Here is a 20286-nt window from a genome sequence, read left to right as displayed (position 1 = left end):
ACATCTGATGACCTTACGAAATACATCTGATGACCTTACAACATACATCTGATGACCTTACGACATACATCTGATGACCTTACGGCATACATCTGATGACCTTACAACATACGTTTGATGACCTTATGACATACATCTGATGACCTTACGACATACATCTGATGACCTTACATGAAAAAAACATACATCTGATGACCTTATATGAAGACAACATACATCCGATGACCTTACATAGACTGTCAATATATTTTAAACAATCTTGAACGGTCATATCAAAATTGGTCAGACATTTGCTTGTCGATTCTTCCATTAATAGTTCTCTAGTTGCTATAGGATACCAAAATATTACTACACTTTACCAAATGACACTTTATATCACAGAATTCATGGCGTGATCAAAATCCCCAATGTGATCTCTCGCAATTGCTATCCTAGAGATACTGAATAATTTAAAGATTTCGATTAGAATGTGAACTCACTGGATATATTAACATGCTGGGGGGATGGTAGCGGTCTAACAATAGCAAGCAAATTTGACCAATTAAAATCTTAAAATCCCTGCAAAGCTATGCGACCTGAGTGACAGTTCTAGAACTCGCTTAAACTATGATATTGGACAATATAGACCTATGGCCGAGCTCTAGAAATAGAGCAATGATAACTCTATGAACTTAGTAATCATAGCCTTACAGACTTGCTATAGTAATAGAGCAATGATAATTCCATGAACTTAATCATCATAGCCTTACAGACTTGCTCTAGCAATAGAGCAATGATAACTGCATGAGCTTAGTCATCATAGCCTTACAGACTTGCTCTATCAATAGAGCAATGATGAGTAACTCGGTGTACATACACTAGGAGGCAGCTTCCTGTGATATGTATGAAAGAACTATGCTAACATAATTAACCTGCCGCTGTGCTTGGCTATGAACAACTTTGGCCTTGTCTTTTGAAGTCCCCTTTTACTGAGATCTAGGTGACTGGTACTTCCAATATAGTTTGCCATGTAAGCAGGTTGATATAATAGTACACATAATTGCTAGGACAGGGAGGTACAATGTATAACATTGGAAGATACCTTCAAAATGCTGAAGCTTGTATAGGGCTTGCTGCAGTGTGCTTATGTCTACAGCGTCAGTAGAAGAGGTCATTGTCTCTATTATGAACTCTAACTGACTCTCCAGTTCCACTTTGGACAAGTTTCTTCAACAAATAACCTAACATCATTCAAGTCTTGTAATGGTACAACAAACAACCCAACATCATTCAAGTCGTGTAATGGTACAACAAACAACCCAACATCATTCAAGTCGTGTAATGGTACAACAAACAACCTGACAACATTCAAGTCTTGTAATGGTATAACAAACAACCTAACAACATTCAAGTCTTGTAATGGCACAACAAACAACCTGACAACATTCAAGTCTTGTAATGGTACAACAAACAATCTAACATCATTCAAGTCTTGTAATGGTACAACAAACAACCTAACATCATTCAAGTCTTGTAATGGTACAACAAATAACCTGAAAACATTCAAGTTTTGTAATGGTACAACAAACAACCTATCATCATTCAGGTCTGGTATGGTATAACAAACAACCTAACAACATTCAAGTCTTGTAATGGTCCAACAAACAACTTATCATCATTCAGGTCTTGTAATGGTACAACAAACAACCTGACAACATTCAAGTTTTGTAATGGTACAATAAACAACTTAGCCTGATTCAGGTCTTGTAATGGTACAACAAACAACCTAGCATCATTCAGGTCTTGTAATGGTACAACAAACAACCTAGCATCATTCAGGTCTTGTTATGGTACAACAAACAACCTAACAACATTCAAGTCTTGTAATGGTACAACAAACAACCTAGCATCATTCAGGTCTTGTAATGGTACAACAAACAACCTAACAACATTCAAGTCTTGTAATGGTATAACAAACAACCTGACAACATTCAAGTCTTGTAATGGTATAACAAACAACCTAACAACATTCAAGTCTTGTAATGGCACAACAAATAACCTGACAACATTCAAGTTTTGTAATGGTACAACAAACAACCTATCATCATTCAGGTCTTGTAATGGTGCAACAAACAACCTAGCATCATTCAGGTCTTGTAATGGTACAACAAACAACCTAGCATCATTCAGGTCTTGTAATGGTCCAACAAACAACTTATCATCATTCAGGTCTTGTAATGATACAACAAACAACCTGACAACATTCAAGTTTTGTAATGGTACAATAAACAACCTAGCATCATTCAGGTCTTGTAATGGTACAACAAACAACCTGACAACATTCAAGTCTTGTAATGGTACAACAAACAATCTAACATCATTCAAGTCTTGTAATGGTACAACAAACAACCTAACATCATTCAAGTCTTGTAATGGTACAACAAATAACCTGACAACATTCAAGTTTTGTAATGGTACAACAAACAACCTATCATCATTCAGGTCTTGTAATGGTGCAACAAACAACCTAGCATCATTCAGGTCTTGTAATGGTACAACAAACAACCTAGCATCATTCAGGTCTTGTAATGGTCCAACAAACAACTTATCATCATTCAGGTCGTGTAATGATACAACAAACAACCTGACAACATTCAAGTTTTGTAATGGTACAATAAACAACCTAGCATCATTCAGGTCTTGTAATGGTACAACAAACAACCTGACAGCATTCAAGTCTTGTAATGGTACAACAAACAATCTAACATCATTCAAGTCTTGTAATGGTACAACAAACAACCTAACATCATTCAAGTCTTGTAATGGTATAACAAATAACCTGACAACATTCAAGTTTTGTAATGGTACAACAAACAACCTATCATCATTCAGGTCTTGTAATGGTGCAACAAACAACCTAGCATCATTCAGGTCTTGTAATGGTACAACAAACAACCTAGCATCATTCAGGTCTTGTAATGGTCCAACAAACAACTTATCATCATTCAGGTCTTGTAATGATACAACAAACAACCTGACAACATTCAAGTTTTGTAATGGTACAATAAACAACCTAGCCTCATTCAGGTCTTGTAATGGTGCAACAAACAACCTAGCATCATTCAGGTCTTGTAATGGTACAACAAACAACCTAGCATCATTCAGGTCTTGTAATGGTACAACAAACAACCTAACAACATTCAAGTCTTGTAACGGTACAACAAACAACCTAGCATCATTCAGGTCTTGTAATGGTACAACAAACAACCTAACAACATTCAAGTCTTGTAATGGTACAACAAACAACCTAACAACATTCAAGTCTTGTAATGGTACAACAAACAACCTAACATCATCTCACACATGTAAGACACAGCTACCACAACACAATAGTATCATGCAGAGCGAAGACATAACTAAACTTATTGAGAGTCGAGAAGTTGTACCGTGAGGCATGGCTGAAGGTTAAATAAAGGATAACTCTGCATTATGAAAACATGAAACAATTTTCTCACATTGTATCATTTATCCACGCATCAGAATGAAATGTTAGAACTCCTATTTGCTGCTCATTCCTGATAACAATCTAATTAAAGTACGTATAGCTTTAAATATAACACAGTAAAATCACAGGCTGATATAGGACGTAATCATAAAAAGGGTATGACAACTTCACATTGTCTAAAACCACACAGCAACAAAATCATTTCAGCAATTCACTAGTTAACATATAAAACAAGCATTCACATCATCTTAACTACCTTTGCTTGTTAGAGCTGATACAAAGGAGTTCAACTGTATCAACACCAATCATATCAATTGCGCTTAGCATTACTTTTAAAGTTTATCATATTGTACCATCTTTTTAAATGCTTCATTGTTCCGGAGAAAGATATTTGGTGTGTATATTGACAGATACACATCTCAATGTACTATGACACGTGTGTAGGTCTGATACTATCAAATTATAAAACTCTGTTGCCAGATGATGTAAAAATACTTGTAATTGAAATTCCAACTCAAAAGGTAAATAATTTACATGTTCTACTTACGCCACAAGTTTACTACTTCACAGCTAATCAACTGTAATCAATCAAACATAATCAATGCTAATGCTAGAGTCAAAGAAAGTCTAGTCGAATTCACGTACAACCTTGACATATACTTTGTTGGAGATGAGAAAAAAATTATCATGACCATGATGCGTGAGAGTTTATTTTATGAATCTTACTGGACAAATGAGAGTTGGAGTGTACAACCATCACAGAAAAAGGAATCTTATTGGACAAATGAGAGTTGGAGTGTACAACCATCACAGAAAAAGGAATCTTATTGGACAGATGAGAGTTGGAGTGTACAACAACCATCACAGAAAAAGGAATCTTATTGGACAGATGAGAGTTGGAGTGTACAACCATCACAGAAAAAGGAATCTTATTGGACAAATGAGAGTTGGAGTGTACAACCATCACAGAAAAAGGAATCTTATTGGACAAATGAGAGTTGGAGTGTACAACCATCACAGAAAAAGGAATCTTATTGGACAAATGAGAGTTGGAGTGTACAACCATCACAGAAAAAGCTGTCTCGATAGAACTTCTGGTATGTAGATGTGCTCATTCTAATAAACTTTACATCACTCACATGACAGCACATGCCCTGCACATGCCCTGCACATGACAGCACATGACAGCACATGCCCTGCACGATGGCTCAAAAGAAGAGATATCCGACAACTAGTTATTACAATTACAAGGTCTGGAAACAGAACAAGACTGCTTATACATGTATATCTGCTTACTTGATTAAATCAAAGACTCCTTTGAGTTTGTCAGTGAGACCTTCAGACAAGACAGTGAAGTAGACCTCCCGGACCTGAATACAGCAAAAATTTTAAGAACTTTAAATGCAGCTGATATTCACATAAGGTTGATAAGACAACTCCTTGTTAACTCTAAAGACTGAAGGCAGCAGTGAGAGTAATAGTGACTACCAGTTATGTTAGTTCCTTGCAAGCAAATACACTCAATAGGTTATTTAGACAAGTTCCAAAGACCAAAAGCTCCCACAGTCGATAATGAATAATATAAAACTGTGTTTATTATAAAACACGCAGCAATTTCATGCAAGCTGTCATGATCAAGGCTGTGAGAGACATCCCGCTACATAAACAATTTAATATTGGAGTAAAACCGAAACTGTTCAAAAAACAGTGAGGATGATGAAAATGCACTGCTAATTCATGTGAAGAGAGAGAGGCTAATGATGCTATACAGACAAATAGCTACCTGTTTTCCAAAGCCAGACGCCGGTAGATCCTTAACGAGATTGTGAAGGCATCGCAGCAAAGCTGGCTGCTTTTGGTGGAAGGTATTTATGTTTTTAATGAGGGAAGAGATCGTCTTACGAGTGTAGCCGTCATCCTCTAACAACTTTATTTGTAGGCTCGGGTCGCTCTCCGACTCCACATACCTATAGTAAAACAAAGGCTGATAAAGAGGAAGGTAGGTGGTACATGATTGAGCAAGTAAGGAAGTAGGATAGAATATAACCTATCGGTACTTTAGTCTAACTTGAGATGTAATCAGTACAGTGCTGCTAGAATGCCTATTTACAACGACTAGCTCTGCCAGCACCAATCTTTACTGGAAAATATAGTGCAACTTCAACTACTGGCCGAGGCCATGATTAGGACCTATAGACAACAACACAAGGTTAGTTCAAGGTGAATAATTAATATGCTACTGCAGCAGGACACCATCAAACTCCCAATACAGTCTAATAGGTCACAACATAACAGTACTCAATATACAGCCTTTAATATACCACAGTGTAACAACAGATTCAATATACAGTGGAACCTCGGTTCTCGAACATAATCTGTTCCAGAAGGTTGTTCGAAAACCGAGTTGTTCGAGATATGAAACAATTTTTCCCATTAGAATTAATGTATGTAAATTTTAATCCGTTCCAAGTCGAGAAAACAACTTCGGTAAAGTATTTTTTTAACATTTTACACCATAAACTGTACTGTACACTGCATACTATAAATAAAAATGACTAGATATAGATCATGTTTAATTTCAATAAAATATTTTCTATTTAAGATGAAAGAAAAACAAAAAGTAAAAGTTTCGCTAAGTTAAGATACAATACCAAAAGTTGCAGAAATTGATAATGAAACAGTAAAAATGCAACAGATCAGTTACATCAAATATCGTGTGAAAAAGGAAATATGAACAGCAATGGCATGTTTACTTCACATATTTGAAGATGAATCCTACTTCAAAACAATTTAGGGTAACTCGACTGGAGGAGTTGTCTCCCTAGCAAATCTCTTCGGTAGAGGGATGTCGTCCCAGATGGTTTTTTCCTTTTTGGAAAGAATTTATGAAGCGTAGCTTGCTTCTCCCTTTGTTAGCGAATGTTTTTATGCTGTTTCCGGAGCTGTTCCCAATGTTTAGTTTCAATGTGCATGCTCCGGTTTGGTCGAAAACCAAATTTATGTTCGAGATCCAAGACGAACAAATCTCAAATTTTTTGGTCAAAAACTGAATTGTTCGAGAACCGAAGCGTTTGAAGACCGAAGTTCTACTGTACAATCTTTAATATATCACAGATAACATCAGACTCAATATACAGTCTCTAATATACTACAGTATAACAGAGTCAATATACAGTTTCTAATATACTACAGTATTACAACAGACTTAATATACACTCTCTAATATACTACAGTATAACAACAGACTCAATATACAGTCTCTAATATACTATAGTATAACAACAGAGTCAATATACAGTCTCTAATATACTACAGTATAACAACAGACTCAATATACAGTTTCTAATATACTACAGTATAACAACAGATTCAATATACAGTCTCTAATATACTATAGTATAACAACAGACTTAATATACAGTCTCCATTATACTACAGTATAACAACAGACTCAATATACAGTCTCTAATATACTACAGTATAACAACAGACTCAGTATACAGTCTCCATTATACTACAGTATAACAACAGACTCAATATACAATCTCTAATATGCTACAGTAGAACAACAGACTCAATATACAGTCTCTAATATACTACAGTATAACAACAGACTCAATACAGTCTCTAATATACTACAGTATAACAACAGACTCAATACAGTCTCTAATATACTACAGTATAACAACAGACTCAATACAGTCTCTAATATACTACAGTATACGAACAGACTCAATATATCCTAATACAGTCTCTAATATATCATAGTATAATAACAGACTCAATATATCATAATACAGTTTCTAATATATCATAGTATAATAACAGACCCAACGCGCACCTTTAAGTGAGGAAATGTAAGTAGGGAAATAACTGACGAACCTGCGAAATGATGAAAGTCGTCGGATACAGTCCAAATCCATCTTAGGTATAGAATTTCTAGAAAGAGCTGATATAGCCTCAGTGTTTCCTAGACAGTGCTCCATCAAGCAGAACTAGAATGATAGATGGCATTATGCATTATGAAAGTATGGCAACTATCAAATTAAGTGCAATATTTGTGCTTAAATGTTTTGAGTTGAAATAGGAAAAGTTAATCCAAAAACCAGCAAGGCGAAAAAAGGATGGGTCAACTTGAAGATGGGCCAACTTAAAAATGGGTCAATTTAAAATATAGGTCAACTTAAAATGTGGGTCAAATTAAAATATGGGTCAACTTGAAAAAGATTTAATGACCACACAGATTGTAACTAATATTAAACTAGCGTGGAGTGATGTCATGACTGAGTATACTGAAACGCTTACTGAAAATAATGCTAACTGAAAAAATTTAGCCAAAATGATCCCAAGGAAATAGTTGAAATACAAAATGGGTCTTTGTAAACTTACACATGAAAAAGGTTATAATTGACTTAACTTACAAGTGAAAAGATATTTGACAATGAAAAAGAGATTATCATAATACATCTAGAAACAATGAGAGTTGTCTTTTCAGTGTTAGAAAAACTTATTTAATCTAACTGCTATTATAAGGTTAGAACCTGCCTCGTACTGAAATTGTTTGAAATAAAAACGAAATAGTATTTGTTTGGTAAGTACTTTACTCCTCATGACTTAAAGGTTAACCGATGGCGCAAAGTATTACCGCATTCACAGTAGCAGATAATATTATAGATTGATGTATGAATAACGGTTTTGAGTAATTTTGACCAAATATCAGGTTTTATCAACATTTAACGTCCTGAAAATGGACGGATTAGTTCACAATCTTTACTGAATATATGTTTGCTGACGAAATGACCTTCTCATGTCGCAGCTTGGAGCTTGTATCGTATTGTCTCCGAAACTATTTTTTATTCCTCTAACATCAAAACCATTGCTGAAAAATGAAATATCATGATTATATTGTTATAAATAGATGTAAATTCAAAATTCTGTCAGTTACACTTTATTTAAGTTTAAAATTCCCATAAATATCTCCACAATGAATAGAAGTGCCAAGTGCTGTGCAGACACGGTAATACTAAAATTTATTATCGAGTGAAAATCGGAAACCAGAAGAGTGTAATGAGACTCCTAAGAAGGCCTATAATGTCATTTATTTCCATGAAGCAAACAAAGGGTAGCACAACTCCACTCTAGCTCTACAAATGAAGTTAGTTTGGCTAGTACAAGTATGTTAAGTGTTAACCATCTTGTGTCGGAGCAAATATTGTGGAAAAAGTCCTCACCACTTTCGTAAATTACATAGGTTCTTTTGAGGCCACTACCAAACATTATATGCAGGTAAAAAAGCATTGCAAAACGAAATGAGAATAACTGTTGTGCTATATCGTGACACCCACAGTTGGGACACCTGCGTGTAATCATCAATTTAGCCATATCGTCTTCTGAAAGACTCATCAGCCACTCACTATATGAAGCGCCTCTTTTTTCATAATAATTAGACAAAGCGAGTGGTTCAAGTATATTTTTTAATCTAAGCTGCCACATCCATGAAAGCAAGAGAGAGGGCGTACTAAGAATGTGTGTATAGAGCAATACACTCAACAACAATAGTACAACATAACTATAACTTTGGCGAGACCTTGTATCCCTATTAGTAAACATAAGCTGATGTAAAACAGAGACTCGTACAGAAGGTTCTCTTCCAAAGCTCACCTTTAGTGAACAGAGAAATTTCTTTATGGAGAAATCATGGCAGAGGAAATTATCAAGAAGCAGCTGAAATGTTCTGCCATCCAGTCTAAATGGTAGAGGGCTAGCTATCAGCATCTACACAAGTACACCATATAGTTAGCTTGTCAGAGGGCTAGCTATCAGCATCTACACAAGTACACCATATAGTTAGCTTGTCAGAGGGCTAGCTATCAGCATCTACACAAGTACACCATATAGTTAGCTTGTCAGAGGGCTAGCTATCAGCATCTACACAAGTACGCCATATATTTAGCTTGTCTCCTGCATGAGAGTTCAGTTATTAGCGATGGTGAATACTTAGCATATCAATATCTATCATGAACTGATGAACAGTACAGTAGAGGCTCCTACAACATAAATAACTTGTTTCAGGAAAGTTTATATTATATGGATTTCACGTTATAAGAACCGTAAAATACATTTAAACTGTCTCCGTTCCAAGATCTTCCCAAACTCACCCCTTGGGACATACAAGAATGGAAAAGTTTAGATTTAACTTTTTAATTAAATGACTTAACGTAACTGTAGTATTATTGGTTTGTACGATGCAAACAGCTTTACATCAATTCTTTATGTTAAATGAAAATTACACTATAGGAGCGTCTACTGTAATATTGAAGCAATTACCTGCAGACAAGCTCTAATCAACTTTCTATCACCCTAACTCTCTAAGATAATTTCACCACAGTATGGAGCACCATGAAGATCAGAGCAGCCACCCTTGGACCACAGTAGTTGTATTTTAGGTCATTCCATTCAAATACTACTCTCTAACTGTCTCTTTAATACCTTGTCAATGATAGCATTGAGGTAAACCGAGGAAGAGATCATTTGGAATGCCTGAATAGAGAGTAAGGTGGAGAGCTCATGGGTAAGGGTACTGCGGAGAGCAGATAGGGAAAGACTAACTCCAAATACCAGAACTATCGGTATACTCTCCAAGTGGTTCCTGTACAAACATGAACAGAAGGTGAAGAGTTTTCCTCTCCTGCTCATAGCAGCTTTAAGAAAATGTGCTACTTGGCAGCTCTCACAGGTGGCCAAGTCATGTAGTGACACCCAGAAGAATGCAGCGCGGAATAAATATGAAGGAATTTTAGATATGTGGAGTTACACAAAGAGATCTCATTGCAAACTGGCCAACATTGATACTAGATTTACGGTTGGAATTAGTAAAGCAGTACAGGATATCATTGTTTTTCTTGTGCGGATTAGGAGTTGTGCACACGTTGAGTGATCGCGCTAAAAGTCCTTCAATGGTCATTCGTAGTTTGTGGATTAATCCGGATGTTTTGTCAAAAGAAATAAAGCATTCTACGCTAGAGGTCATAGTGGTTCATTCGGAACTGCTGAAATCAAAATGAAGCGACTCAAGTGTGGAAAATGTTTAAAATGGAATAATTTGCGAGGCATTCTTTGGGTGTCATTCGAAAAAGCGACTTTTGTCTTTCGCGAGCTTGAAATATTTAGTAAACATTTTTCACTGACTTGCAGATTTTTGTTGTTTCTATCTAATTGATGACGCAAACTTGCTGGTTAAGAGCGTCATAGGAACATAAGAGTATGTTTGCTTGCGGCTTTACCTTAGATAGAACACTACTATGAAGTACATTAACTACCTTAGATAGAACACTACTATGAAGTACATTAATTGAGTTTGAATAGGGTGCTGCATGACTATTCTGAGCTTGACTGGAACATACTGTTCACACTTGAGCATATTACAGCAGGCAACTCAACATTTATAACTGCCTATTCTATACCACTCTTTAGAAACAAGATGATTACCAGTAAGGTAAGAAGAGCATGGAAAGTCAAGACAGAGTTTGTGCTCAAAAAATAGGAAAACTGTCAGAATTCAACTGTTTCCTTTATGAAACCTGGCGAACCAAAGTTAAATAGCTTTCTCAACCTTCGTCGCTGTCCGCTGTCAGAGCCCTAAAAGCTCGCTAAGTTGGTTTTATGTCGGTGAAGAGCTATAAAACAAGAAAATGTACCTGAAGGAGATAAGGAGATCTTGCATGCATTTAATAGGGAATCTGCTAAACTCCTCAAAGACCAACACAATAGGTCTGGGCTGTAGGAGTCGTGCTCTCTTCGTCTTCTGCAAGAGAAGACGCAGCCTGCCATCACCAAGCTTCATAATGATTGTCTCAAAGCAGATAGTGAGGAAAATTCAGAAAAACATGAACCGAGAGTAACAGGTCTTACTTTAGGACTTTGAGCAACTTTTTCCACACTTTTGTACCAGTTTTCAATATGATACAAAGTGCTTTGAGTACTAGACAACTCTCCTGCTTCATCGCTGCCACCAGTACACTTTAAATCTGAAGCTATTTTGTGAAGTAAATGTTTCAGAGAAGTAGCTTTAGAATGAGACTCTAGCAGGACCACATACGGAGTTACTTGCTCTTTAATGTGTGTGACAACATTACCATATAGCACATCATGGTCAGGAGTGTTCACACCTAACAACAAATACCAAACATTAAGCCTGCGCACCTTGTCAAATAACAAAGACTGACAGTAACAGGGAATTCAAATATTCATTTGTGGAGGACACCACTCTGTGCATACACGATGGTTATGAAGCATATCATATAGCAAACATATTTACAAACTGCTTCCTTGGAAGCTCTCCTTCATGCAGTTTAATAAGCAAGATAGCAGAGCAAATGAACATCGAACGATGAGAAGGAGCAAGAGTGTACAGGTGTTTTGAATACCGCACCAGTTATCAATGCCGCAGCATGAATTTCATCTATCGATCTTTTCTGTCCACACTCCGTGATATAACTGATTAGATTACTGAAAAGGTCATCCGCTACGTCAGCATGAATGTTCTGCAATAGGAAATGTGTGCAAAAGTTCCAAATGCCACTAGTATATCTGGTAACAACAAAATGTTGAATTGTTCGCAAAAACATGTACACTTGAGGTAGATACTAGTGAATACATTATACACTACTGTACAAATATGTACTAACATGTACACTTGAGGTAGATACCAGTGAATGAATTGTACACTACTGTACAAATATGTACTATGATGTACAATCGCGACAATAGACAACACGACACACAATATGTACAAAAGACACTATTGTACTTCTATGATGATCTGTATACTAATCTAGAAGGAAATAAGAATATTTAATCTCTAAAAATACTATATAGATAAAGAGATACCTCAGCCATGTCATCCAATTGAGAGGAGAGATAATTATAATGGCTCAATTGGAGTTCCTTCAACCCACAACTATTTTGCACATAGTCACCTGTAAGAAAATATTCAGGGCTGACTAAAGACTGAGGCAACATATACAATAATATAATAATAATATAATACGATAATATAATACAAAAAAGAACAGTGAGACTTTGGAATTGAATCATAATCTCTATACTTGGACATGAACTGCCTTCAATAAGAGCAAGTTAGCCAGCTGATTTATTTAAAGGTCTTGTTGGGCCTGTTCACGTGGAAGAATCTGTTAATACCAAGTGACTCTCATATAGAATCACTAACTTTTAGATCCTTTGAAGTGTCAGCTTTCTTGTAACTAAAATATGCGTGCATATTTAGCAATTGATTGAAAAACCATGGTTTCAATTAGTGATTGGATGGCGTATAAAAAGTGTTATTGTTGAGGGCAGTTGATCGATGAATTAATGACATTCGAAGCTCACCTATAGAGTGATCATGCAAAACCTGATAGCCGAATCTCTCAGTTATCCTTTTATATAAAGCTTAATTATAGTGTGCAGACGAATAAAGGACCATCTTCACTCGCAGCTCCTTTGATCATTTCTAATAAAACTATTTTTCGACCGAGTTAGAGATCATGTTTTTTGAGCCCGTAGCCAAATATGCATGTACATCCTATCTTAGCCAGTCACAGGAAAAGTGATGTTTACAATGGTCTGAAATTTGGTGAAAATGATAACTGAATTTCTGAGTTATTCTATTAAATAAAGCTGAATCATTATCGAGGCAGATAAAGGCCAAAGGATAATCGCTCCTAATACTATCACTCTTTCAATGAGTTTGTAAACTTTTAAAAGTAAATTATTCTAGCGTTGTGTAGGCGAAGTTTGTTGATCAAAGTCAGATCTTGCGCTAGTTCGACTGACCATTATCGGTGCTCACGCAAATATATCACTAGAATGTTCTTCACATCCTCCTAGCGTATGAACTTTACACTGGTAAAAGAGCACGATTAGTTGAAGCATTCAAAGACTTGACATTGCATTTATAGACGATGCGCAATCCTTGTTACACGTAATCAAATTACTGGTAACATGCATGCAAACTTTTGCCATGAAAGCTGTGTTTCAAATGACGTGAAATTGGGGAATTTCACATGAAAGATTCTGTTTAACAACATGGCATTAACAGATTGGGTCAATTAAACAACAACAACAGATTAGAGGTGCAACAGGACCTCTAATCTGCGTTTGCAATGAATAGGGTTCACTTAATCTATATATGTACATAATTCTCAAAGTATGTGAGTATGTGGATCTGTGTGTCACTCCGGCTATAAATTTTTAAATCTTGGAATAAAGAATCCGTACAGAAGAAGATTTGATCTCGACCCTACCACTCTCCATTCCGACATCCTACTCAATAGGCCACAGAGCATGAGTTGTTATATTGCCGATATAAGTCACTATATGGAAGCACATACCCAATGGCTTTGCATACTACGTGAGGGTGATTGCGTAAGTGATTGATTGACATTAGCTCACCAAAAGTTTCCATTGGCAATCTGCCAGGCTAATAGCAAGTGGCAGGCAACTATCATTACTTCTCATTGTTTATAAGCTGATTTTTAATACTTGGGCAACGCTGGGTAGCGCAACTAGTCGCAAATATCTTTAGGTATACACAGCTAAAGGAATGCATAGTACAACTTTGGTCTAGCGTCATTGCTTTAAAAGCTATCACAATATGAAATGTGTTATCCTATGCAGCCTTATTTTTCATGCAGTAAAATACATGTCAGCTTATAGTTCACTGATATTTGCATAACAAGTGATTGCACCCTGAAACAATAGTATAATAACATTTGAGAGGCACTTTAGTTTAGTAAATTTATGTGGAAGCCTACACGGAAACCAATTAAGTGTTTTCAGTCGTTTCAAATTTACTAAATTTGTGAATATACAAAATTCATTAATTTGATTTTCCTTTGAGTCCAAACCATACAATCTCATATAAAAAGCAAAAAGATGCATTTTTGACCAAAACTAAAGAGTTAGTTATGTTCCTAGTTTAAAGAAACAGACAAGAGGTTTTCTTACGCAGGTACATGCTCAAGTATAAGTATTATTTTGTGGATATATAGTACTAGAAATTCCACTGTCATACAGCCCTCGACCAAAGTGATATTGGAAAAAAGAAAGGGTACTGATGGTTGAGAAATGCAATATTAGCAGTCAAATAGGATAACTGCAATGGTAGCTGTAATGTACTGGGTGTGGGTGTTATTATATACAACAAATAGCAATAATGAAAGGAAAAGATTATATGTTTATATCTCTCCTCCTGCTAAAAGAGAAATGCAATATTGGCCAATATTAGAAGTAAAATGCACTGATATTATTAGAATAACCAATATTATTAATATAGTAATAATATAAAACCAATGCACAATTTTGTTTACATTTCAAAACGTCATAGCTATCAATATCACGAAGTTGTGATATTTATATAGATTTTTAGAAAATCTGTACTACGTAGTCATTGTTCTGTAGTCATCCAAACTTATAATTAATTATTGTAATAATCTCATAAGAAAATGAAAAAATTGAAATCGGCAAAAATGCAACGATTTCTGTACTATGTTAATTGCCGAAACCTTCGGCAATTCGACAATGCTATAGACTGGTGAAAAGTGCACGTTATTTTTTCGCGAAATGCGCACGACTTGATCGTTCTATTATTTGTCGACTGCCATTTCAATTTCCGGTCTTAACTTTTATTAAACCAAGCTTTTCAAGCGTTTTGTGACGATTTTCGTCCTAATAAAGCTGTCTATTGTGTATAATCCGATCAGATGGGTAAGTTTTTAGAGAATTTCGACAATTTACAAAGACTTGGTAACATATTTAAATAGGCCTATATGTGTTATGTATCGTTATTATGCTTTAACTAATCTACAAAACGATGGTTAAATTTGTTGATGAAATTTTCAAACAAGGGTTCGTCTCAGTGTTGATGATAAATTTTCGTAAGTTGTGTGCACATGCATTTATCATAAAAACTCCCTAACTTCGCATCCGCTCGTTTGGTCGTGGGAATACTTGTACATAATAATACTGATGCATGAAGTGAAACATCTACTTACAAAATTAATTCGTTCCCGAAGTCCTTTTGTAGGTTGAAAATTTCATAAGTAGAAACCGACTTAACCATATAAATGTCCTAATTCATTCCGAGCCCCAAAATACTGGCTTAACATTTGTATAAATTATACATACATGTACATATATACATGTAGTGATCTGAACCTGCCAAAATACATGTCAGATTTATATTAATAATAATAAATAGAAAAATTACACATAAAGAAGAAAGAACAGAGAAATAAAACCTAGAATAATAACTATGAAATGGTATGATCGTTTGTCTACCTTTGATGTTGACCTTTTGTCTACCTTTGGCGGTCAGAAGGTGTTGTATTGTCTCGGGTTTGTTTGGCACAAAATGAAGGTTTTAAAGAAAGATTTATTTACTCATGCTAAAAAACTACGTCATACATAAAACTCAGAACTTGAATCGCTAAAAAAAGTCCTACTTTGTCACAAATGATAGCTCCAAAATATGCAACTAACGAACAGAAACATCTTGCTATTTATTGATTTTCGCTAGCAAATGAAACTGAGTGAAATGCCTGTACATTACATTGTACCCACGAGAAGTAAACTACTAAAAAATACAAAACAGACTAATGAGCCAAAACACGAATGGTCTTGCTGCCTTTCGTACCTAGAAACACTTTCGTAAGTCGAAGCAAAATTTCTACCAAAAGACATTTTGTAACATTAAATTTTCATACGCAGAGTCTCCCTGTATTTAAGTGTACGTATTATTATGCTGATACAGATGTAAGTTATGCAGACACAAAAGCAGAGTCGCCAACAATAATATAGTAAGTCTAACTTGAAAGTTCCTCGACTCAGCAGCCACCGCTGACAGGTAACAAACACACTTTCTTCTCTCATGTAATCATGTAACTATTGTTAATACAATAATACTTACATATGGAAGGCTTTTTCTTTTTACCCCGAAAGGTAAATACACCCTAAAAATATACAAAATTGTAAGCTATACATATGTTAGAGTTAATCTACTCATTCGCTCTTGAAAAATTATGCGTGAGCGTTATGCTGTTATAAATGACTTGTATCTATGTTTCCAATAAAGTAACAAAACACTTTAAATTGACTGAGGTTGATTGCTGACAATTAATGCAGGTAAAATCGCTGCAAATTGTTACTTAATAGACACATAAAAACTCCATTAACTTTTCTGCATATCAAACTCTACTTGCGATACAACATATTGGTAATACTACAACTAACCCTAAATGATTAGCAGTAACTGAGAGTCTAGTAGTTCTTGACTAATCCCTGTTTATTGACACCCAATTGGGCCTCTTCATCAAAGTAGTCAAAAATGTATCACTGAGATTGGGCGTGATACGTGTAAGATAGGTTTTTTTCCCATGAAGCATATTTTAATGGCCTTCAACAAAATGTGGACTGAAACCTCAATCAATGAAAAGCAATATTTGCATTTATAAGCACCGAGCTTACAGTTTATGTTGAATCAGTCTATGTCTATGCTTACAGCCTATGTCGAATCAGTCTATGTTGTCTATGTTTATGCTTACAGTCTATGTCGAATCAGTCTATGTTGTCTATGCTTACAGTCTATGTTGAATCAGTTTATGTTGTCTATGTCTATGCTTACAGTCTATGTTGAATTAGAAGAATTAATCTGTTAAAAGGAAAATTTCTCCATATACCAGATTTATAAAACACTGAAGACGACTTTGAAGTCAAATATCTAAGCACTGACGGAGAACAGTACTACCATATAGAAATATGATAGCAAACCATGTACACCCCATGACAACCATGATGATAATCATGTAAATAGTGACATCAGAATGTAAATGGTCTTGTCCAATTTTTCTGTATAATAGATAAAGGCAAAAAAGAATAAGACTAGAACTAAGAATGTCTCTACACTGACAATTTTCTGTACTCGTGAGACAAACTACAATGAAGGCAGAGGAATATTACAGCTGAAAATTGGTGTACTATAAACTACGAAACATACTCAGCAATAGGGAACAACACACATTATAGTATTAAGGCATATGGGTGTCAAAACATTTGAATATGAACCTGAACCGAAAACTAAAGATGCATGAACCCAAATCTTGCACGGTATACATTTCTAATCAGCAGGTGGTGTTATGTTATGTTGTGCACATAAATTGCATAAGCACTGTTTCAGCTCATTCAGGTTCTTCAATATTTTGGCTTTCAAATGAGCTATTGTTTAACATGGTGAGACAGACATTGGTTGGTGTTTATAGGATTTCCCCAGAGCTCTACCGCAAAAATCTTCAATGGTATAGGCTCGGAAATTGTGATATCACAATTTTCATACGGGGTGTAGTGTGCTCTTATCGCCTATTTTATCGCTTACCGCTTATATTTATCAACTACGATAATGACGCTAATGGCATGCAAAGGTAGGACAACTCCAGAGAACCAATGAAGACGACAAAGGAATCAGTGTCATTCGCTCTACATGTACAGATTATTTTTATGATACATAACTGAGATTCCAAGCACCATACTATTTTTCCCGATGATATTATGCACTAGCCCACGCTTTTTATTGCGATGTTGAGGGGCACGAGGGAGGCTAATTAATTTCAAGCATTGCGTGATCTCACAAGAGTGCAATTTACATATAATCTTAGGGCCACGCGACGGCAGGTCACAATTTAATCGAAGTGATTTCATTACCTTTACCACCATGGGTGGTTAACAACCAGGTATGTTGTTAGTAGTCATTTCTGTTTTTGTTTAATTTTGTTGTAGAAGTCAATTGAAATAAATCAATCGTTGGGGTTGACTCGCTGCACTCCGGATTGTTCAAAATAGAGAAGCCTACTGTAAATAACTTAATCTGCCTATAAGCTAGTATCATACACAAAATGATTAATTTAACTGTCCAATACACCTGTTTTCTATTTTCCACATACTGTAATTTAATCGAATATACATACAGTAATATCAATATTGTAATGTTTATATTTTTTTCTTTTTGATTTTACTAATGAGTTATTAATCAAGTTATTAATCATTTTTGTATGGGACAAACAATGCCATCATATAAAACAATGTGATAACAATTACTATAAATGTTTAAAATGAACGAAAGGATGAAAAAAGTAAACTAACAATCGCCCGAAATCTATTAACCCAGAACATGTGTTTGTATTGGTCGGGCGTTAGCACGATCCCGGGCATTGTTGATTATCTATAATGCTAGTTTATTATTAGCGCTCTCTGTGTTTAAGAGCACCGATTGTCACAAAAAAGCGCAGCCTCAATAGCAGCGAATGAGATTGACGATTTAAGGCTAAATGATAATTATGACATCACATTGTGGGAACCACAACCAAGTGTTTTTTTATTGCAGGACATACTTTTGACAAACTGTTGTTCATAGTTCTATTATTCTTTGTCTATTGAATATAGGCTCATTCGACAGCCAAGACTCCGATGTACTGAAATATATAATAGAAGTACTTAGGTAATTGATGTGCTTTAATAAAAAAGCCTGGCAAGAAAGTTATTTCACCAGGCTTCATATTTTCATTCATTCAGTCCCGTGTGGTTGCGCGTCTCAAAAGTCAAACACGGGTTATGACAGGCCCTAGGTAGGGAGGCTCAGCAGTTGAAATAGGAGGAGAAGAGAAACTCAGCAGATGATAGAGAAGAGGCTCCACAGATGGAAGAGAATGAGTCATTGGAGCTGTTCTCTTGTATATATGTTTCTGTTAGCCTGTAAGAAAGTGTTTTGGCACTCAATTTCTGTTCTATGTGTTGTAGAGGGTGGCTATTTGAGTGGACTTGTCATAAGTATGTCATGAGAGTGTACTGCTTGGAAATGACGACTAACTTCAGTTATTTTGTCGGGTCTGGTCGAGGTCTAATTTCTTTTGGTAGTTTTCTGGCAGGCTAATTGGTGCATTTTCTCTAATGGATTACTTCCACTGAAGGTATTTGATTCGCTTGGGCATGATTGGGTGTAGGATGATTGCTTTTGATGGTTCTTGGTTGTACTAGGTGCTTTGGTCGTTGTAATATTGCATATATATATATATCCTGTTATTTAAACGCTGTTTCTTCTGCTTTGTTTAGAACTCTCATATAGCAGTGTATAACAATTTTCTCCCTAACCACCCGAGACAGCCTAACACCTTCGCTAGTGTTTGAACCGGTAATAATCAAATAGGTTCATACAGCCTAAATAAATATACGTAAACTAACCATAGTCCAAATAAAATTATATGACAAAGCAAATTCCACACTGATGTCTGGGTGAATTCGGATTAATTGTGTGTAATCAATGATATAAAACCCCCACTCAGACCTGCCAACCCAAGAGTGGGGCAATGCGTGAGATTTGGTTTATATATATTTCTTTATTGAATTAAACAAAGAGCCTCTTTTTGCAGGCAGAGGAAAGACCTTAACAGTATTTAAAAATATAGATATAAATGTAATAAAGGGATAAATGATAATGACAGATTGTCTTCTTAAAATATCCTTGAATTTGCGCGTCAGTGTAGATTGCGGTGCCCGGCCCCAAGACCCACCCGAGACAAGCCTGCAGCGCAGCAAGGTCCAATACGGGAGGACACGAGACCAACAAACGACGAGGGTCGAACCATTGCACTGACTCCATGTGTGCCTGGATGTCTGGCACAAGTTATATCCCTGTTACACATCCATGCGAGCGCGAAAACTCGATACTTTACTTGAGTAAATGATCTTATATAGTA

The 20286-nt window shown here is 35.8% G+C and overlaps 1 protein-coding gene across 1 annotated transcript in view; it reads right to left on the bottom strand.

Moving 5' to 3' along the window:
• The window catches only part of LOC137399908 (origin recognition complex subunit 3-like), a 30353-nt gene that overhangs the window by 9612 nt on the left and 455 nt on the right, over window positions 1-20286 (bottom strand). Inside the window, exons 2-12 of the mRNA XM_068086170.1 lie at window positions 16452-16494; window positions 12374-12462; window positions 11916-12027; window positions 11396-11652; window positions 11182-11288; window positions 9974-10133; window positions 9146-9259; window positions 7367-7479; window positions 5268-5451; window positions 4781-4854; window positions 1082-1206 (exon numbers count right to left, since the gene is read on the bottom strand). Of these exons, the coding sequence (XP_067942271.1) occupies window positions 1082-1206; window positions 4781-4854; window positions 5268-5451; window positions 7367-7479; window positions 9146-9259; window positions 9974-10133; window positions 11182-11288; window positions 11396-11652; window positions 11916-12027; window positions 12374-12462; window positions 16452-16494 (1378 nt within the window). The remainder of the gene's footprint in view (window positions 1-1081; window positions 1207-4780; window positions 4855-5267; window positions 5452-7366; window positions 7480-9145; window positions 9260-9973; window positions 10134-11181; window positions 11289-11395; window positions 11653-11915; window positions 12028-12373; window positions 12463-16451; window positions 16495-20286) is intronic.

Source organism: Watersipora subatra, chromosome 7 (genome assembly GCF_963576615.1).
Source record: "Watersipora subatra chromosome 7, tzWatSuba1.1, whole genome shotgun sequence".
NCBI lineage: Eukaryota > Metazoa > Bryozoa > Gymnolaemata > Cheilostomatida > Watersiporidae > Watersipora > Watersipora subatra.
The sequence above is the reverse complement of the archived record's forward strand: the minus strand, read 5'-3'. Positions and strand labels throughout refer to the sequence as shown.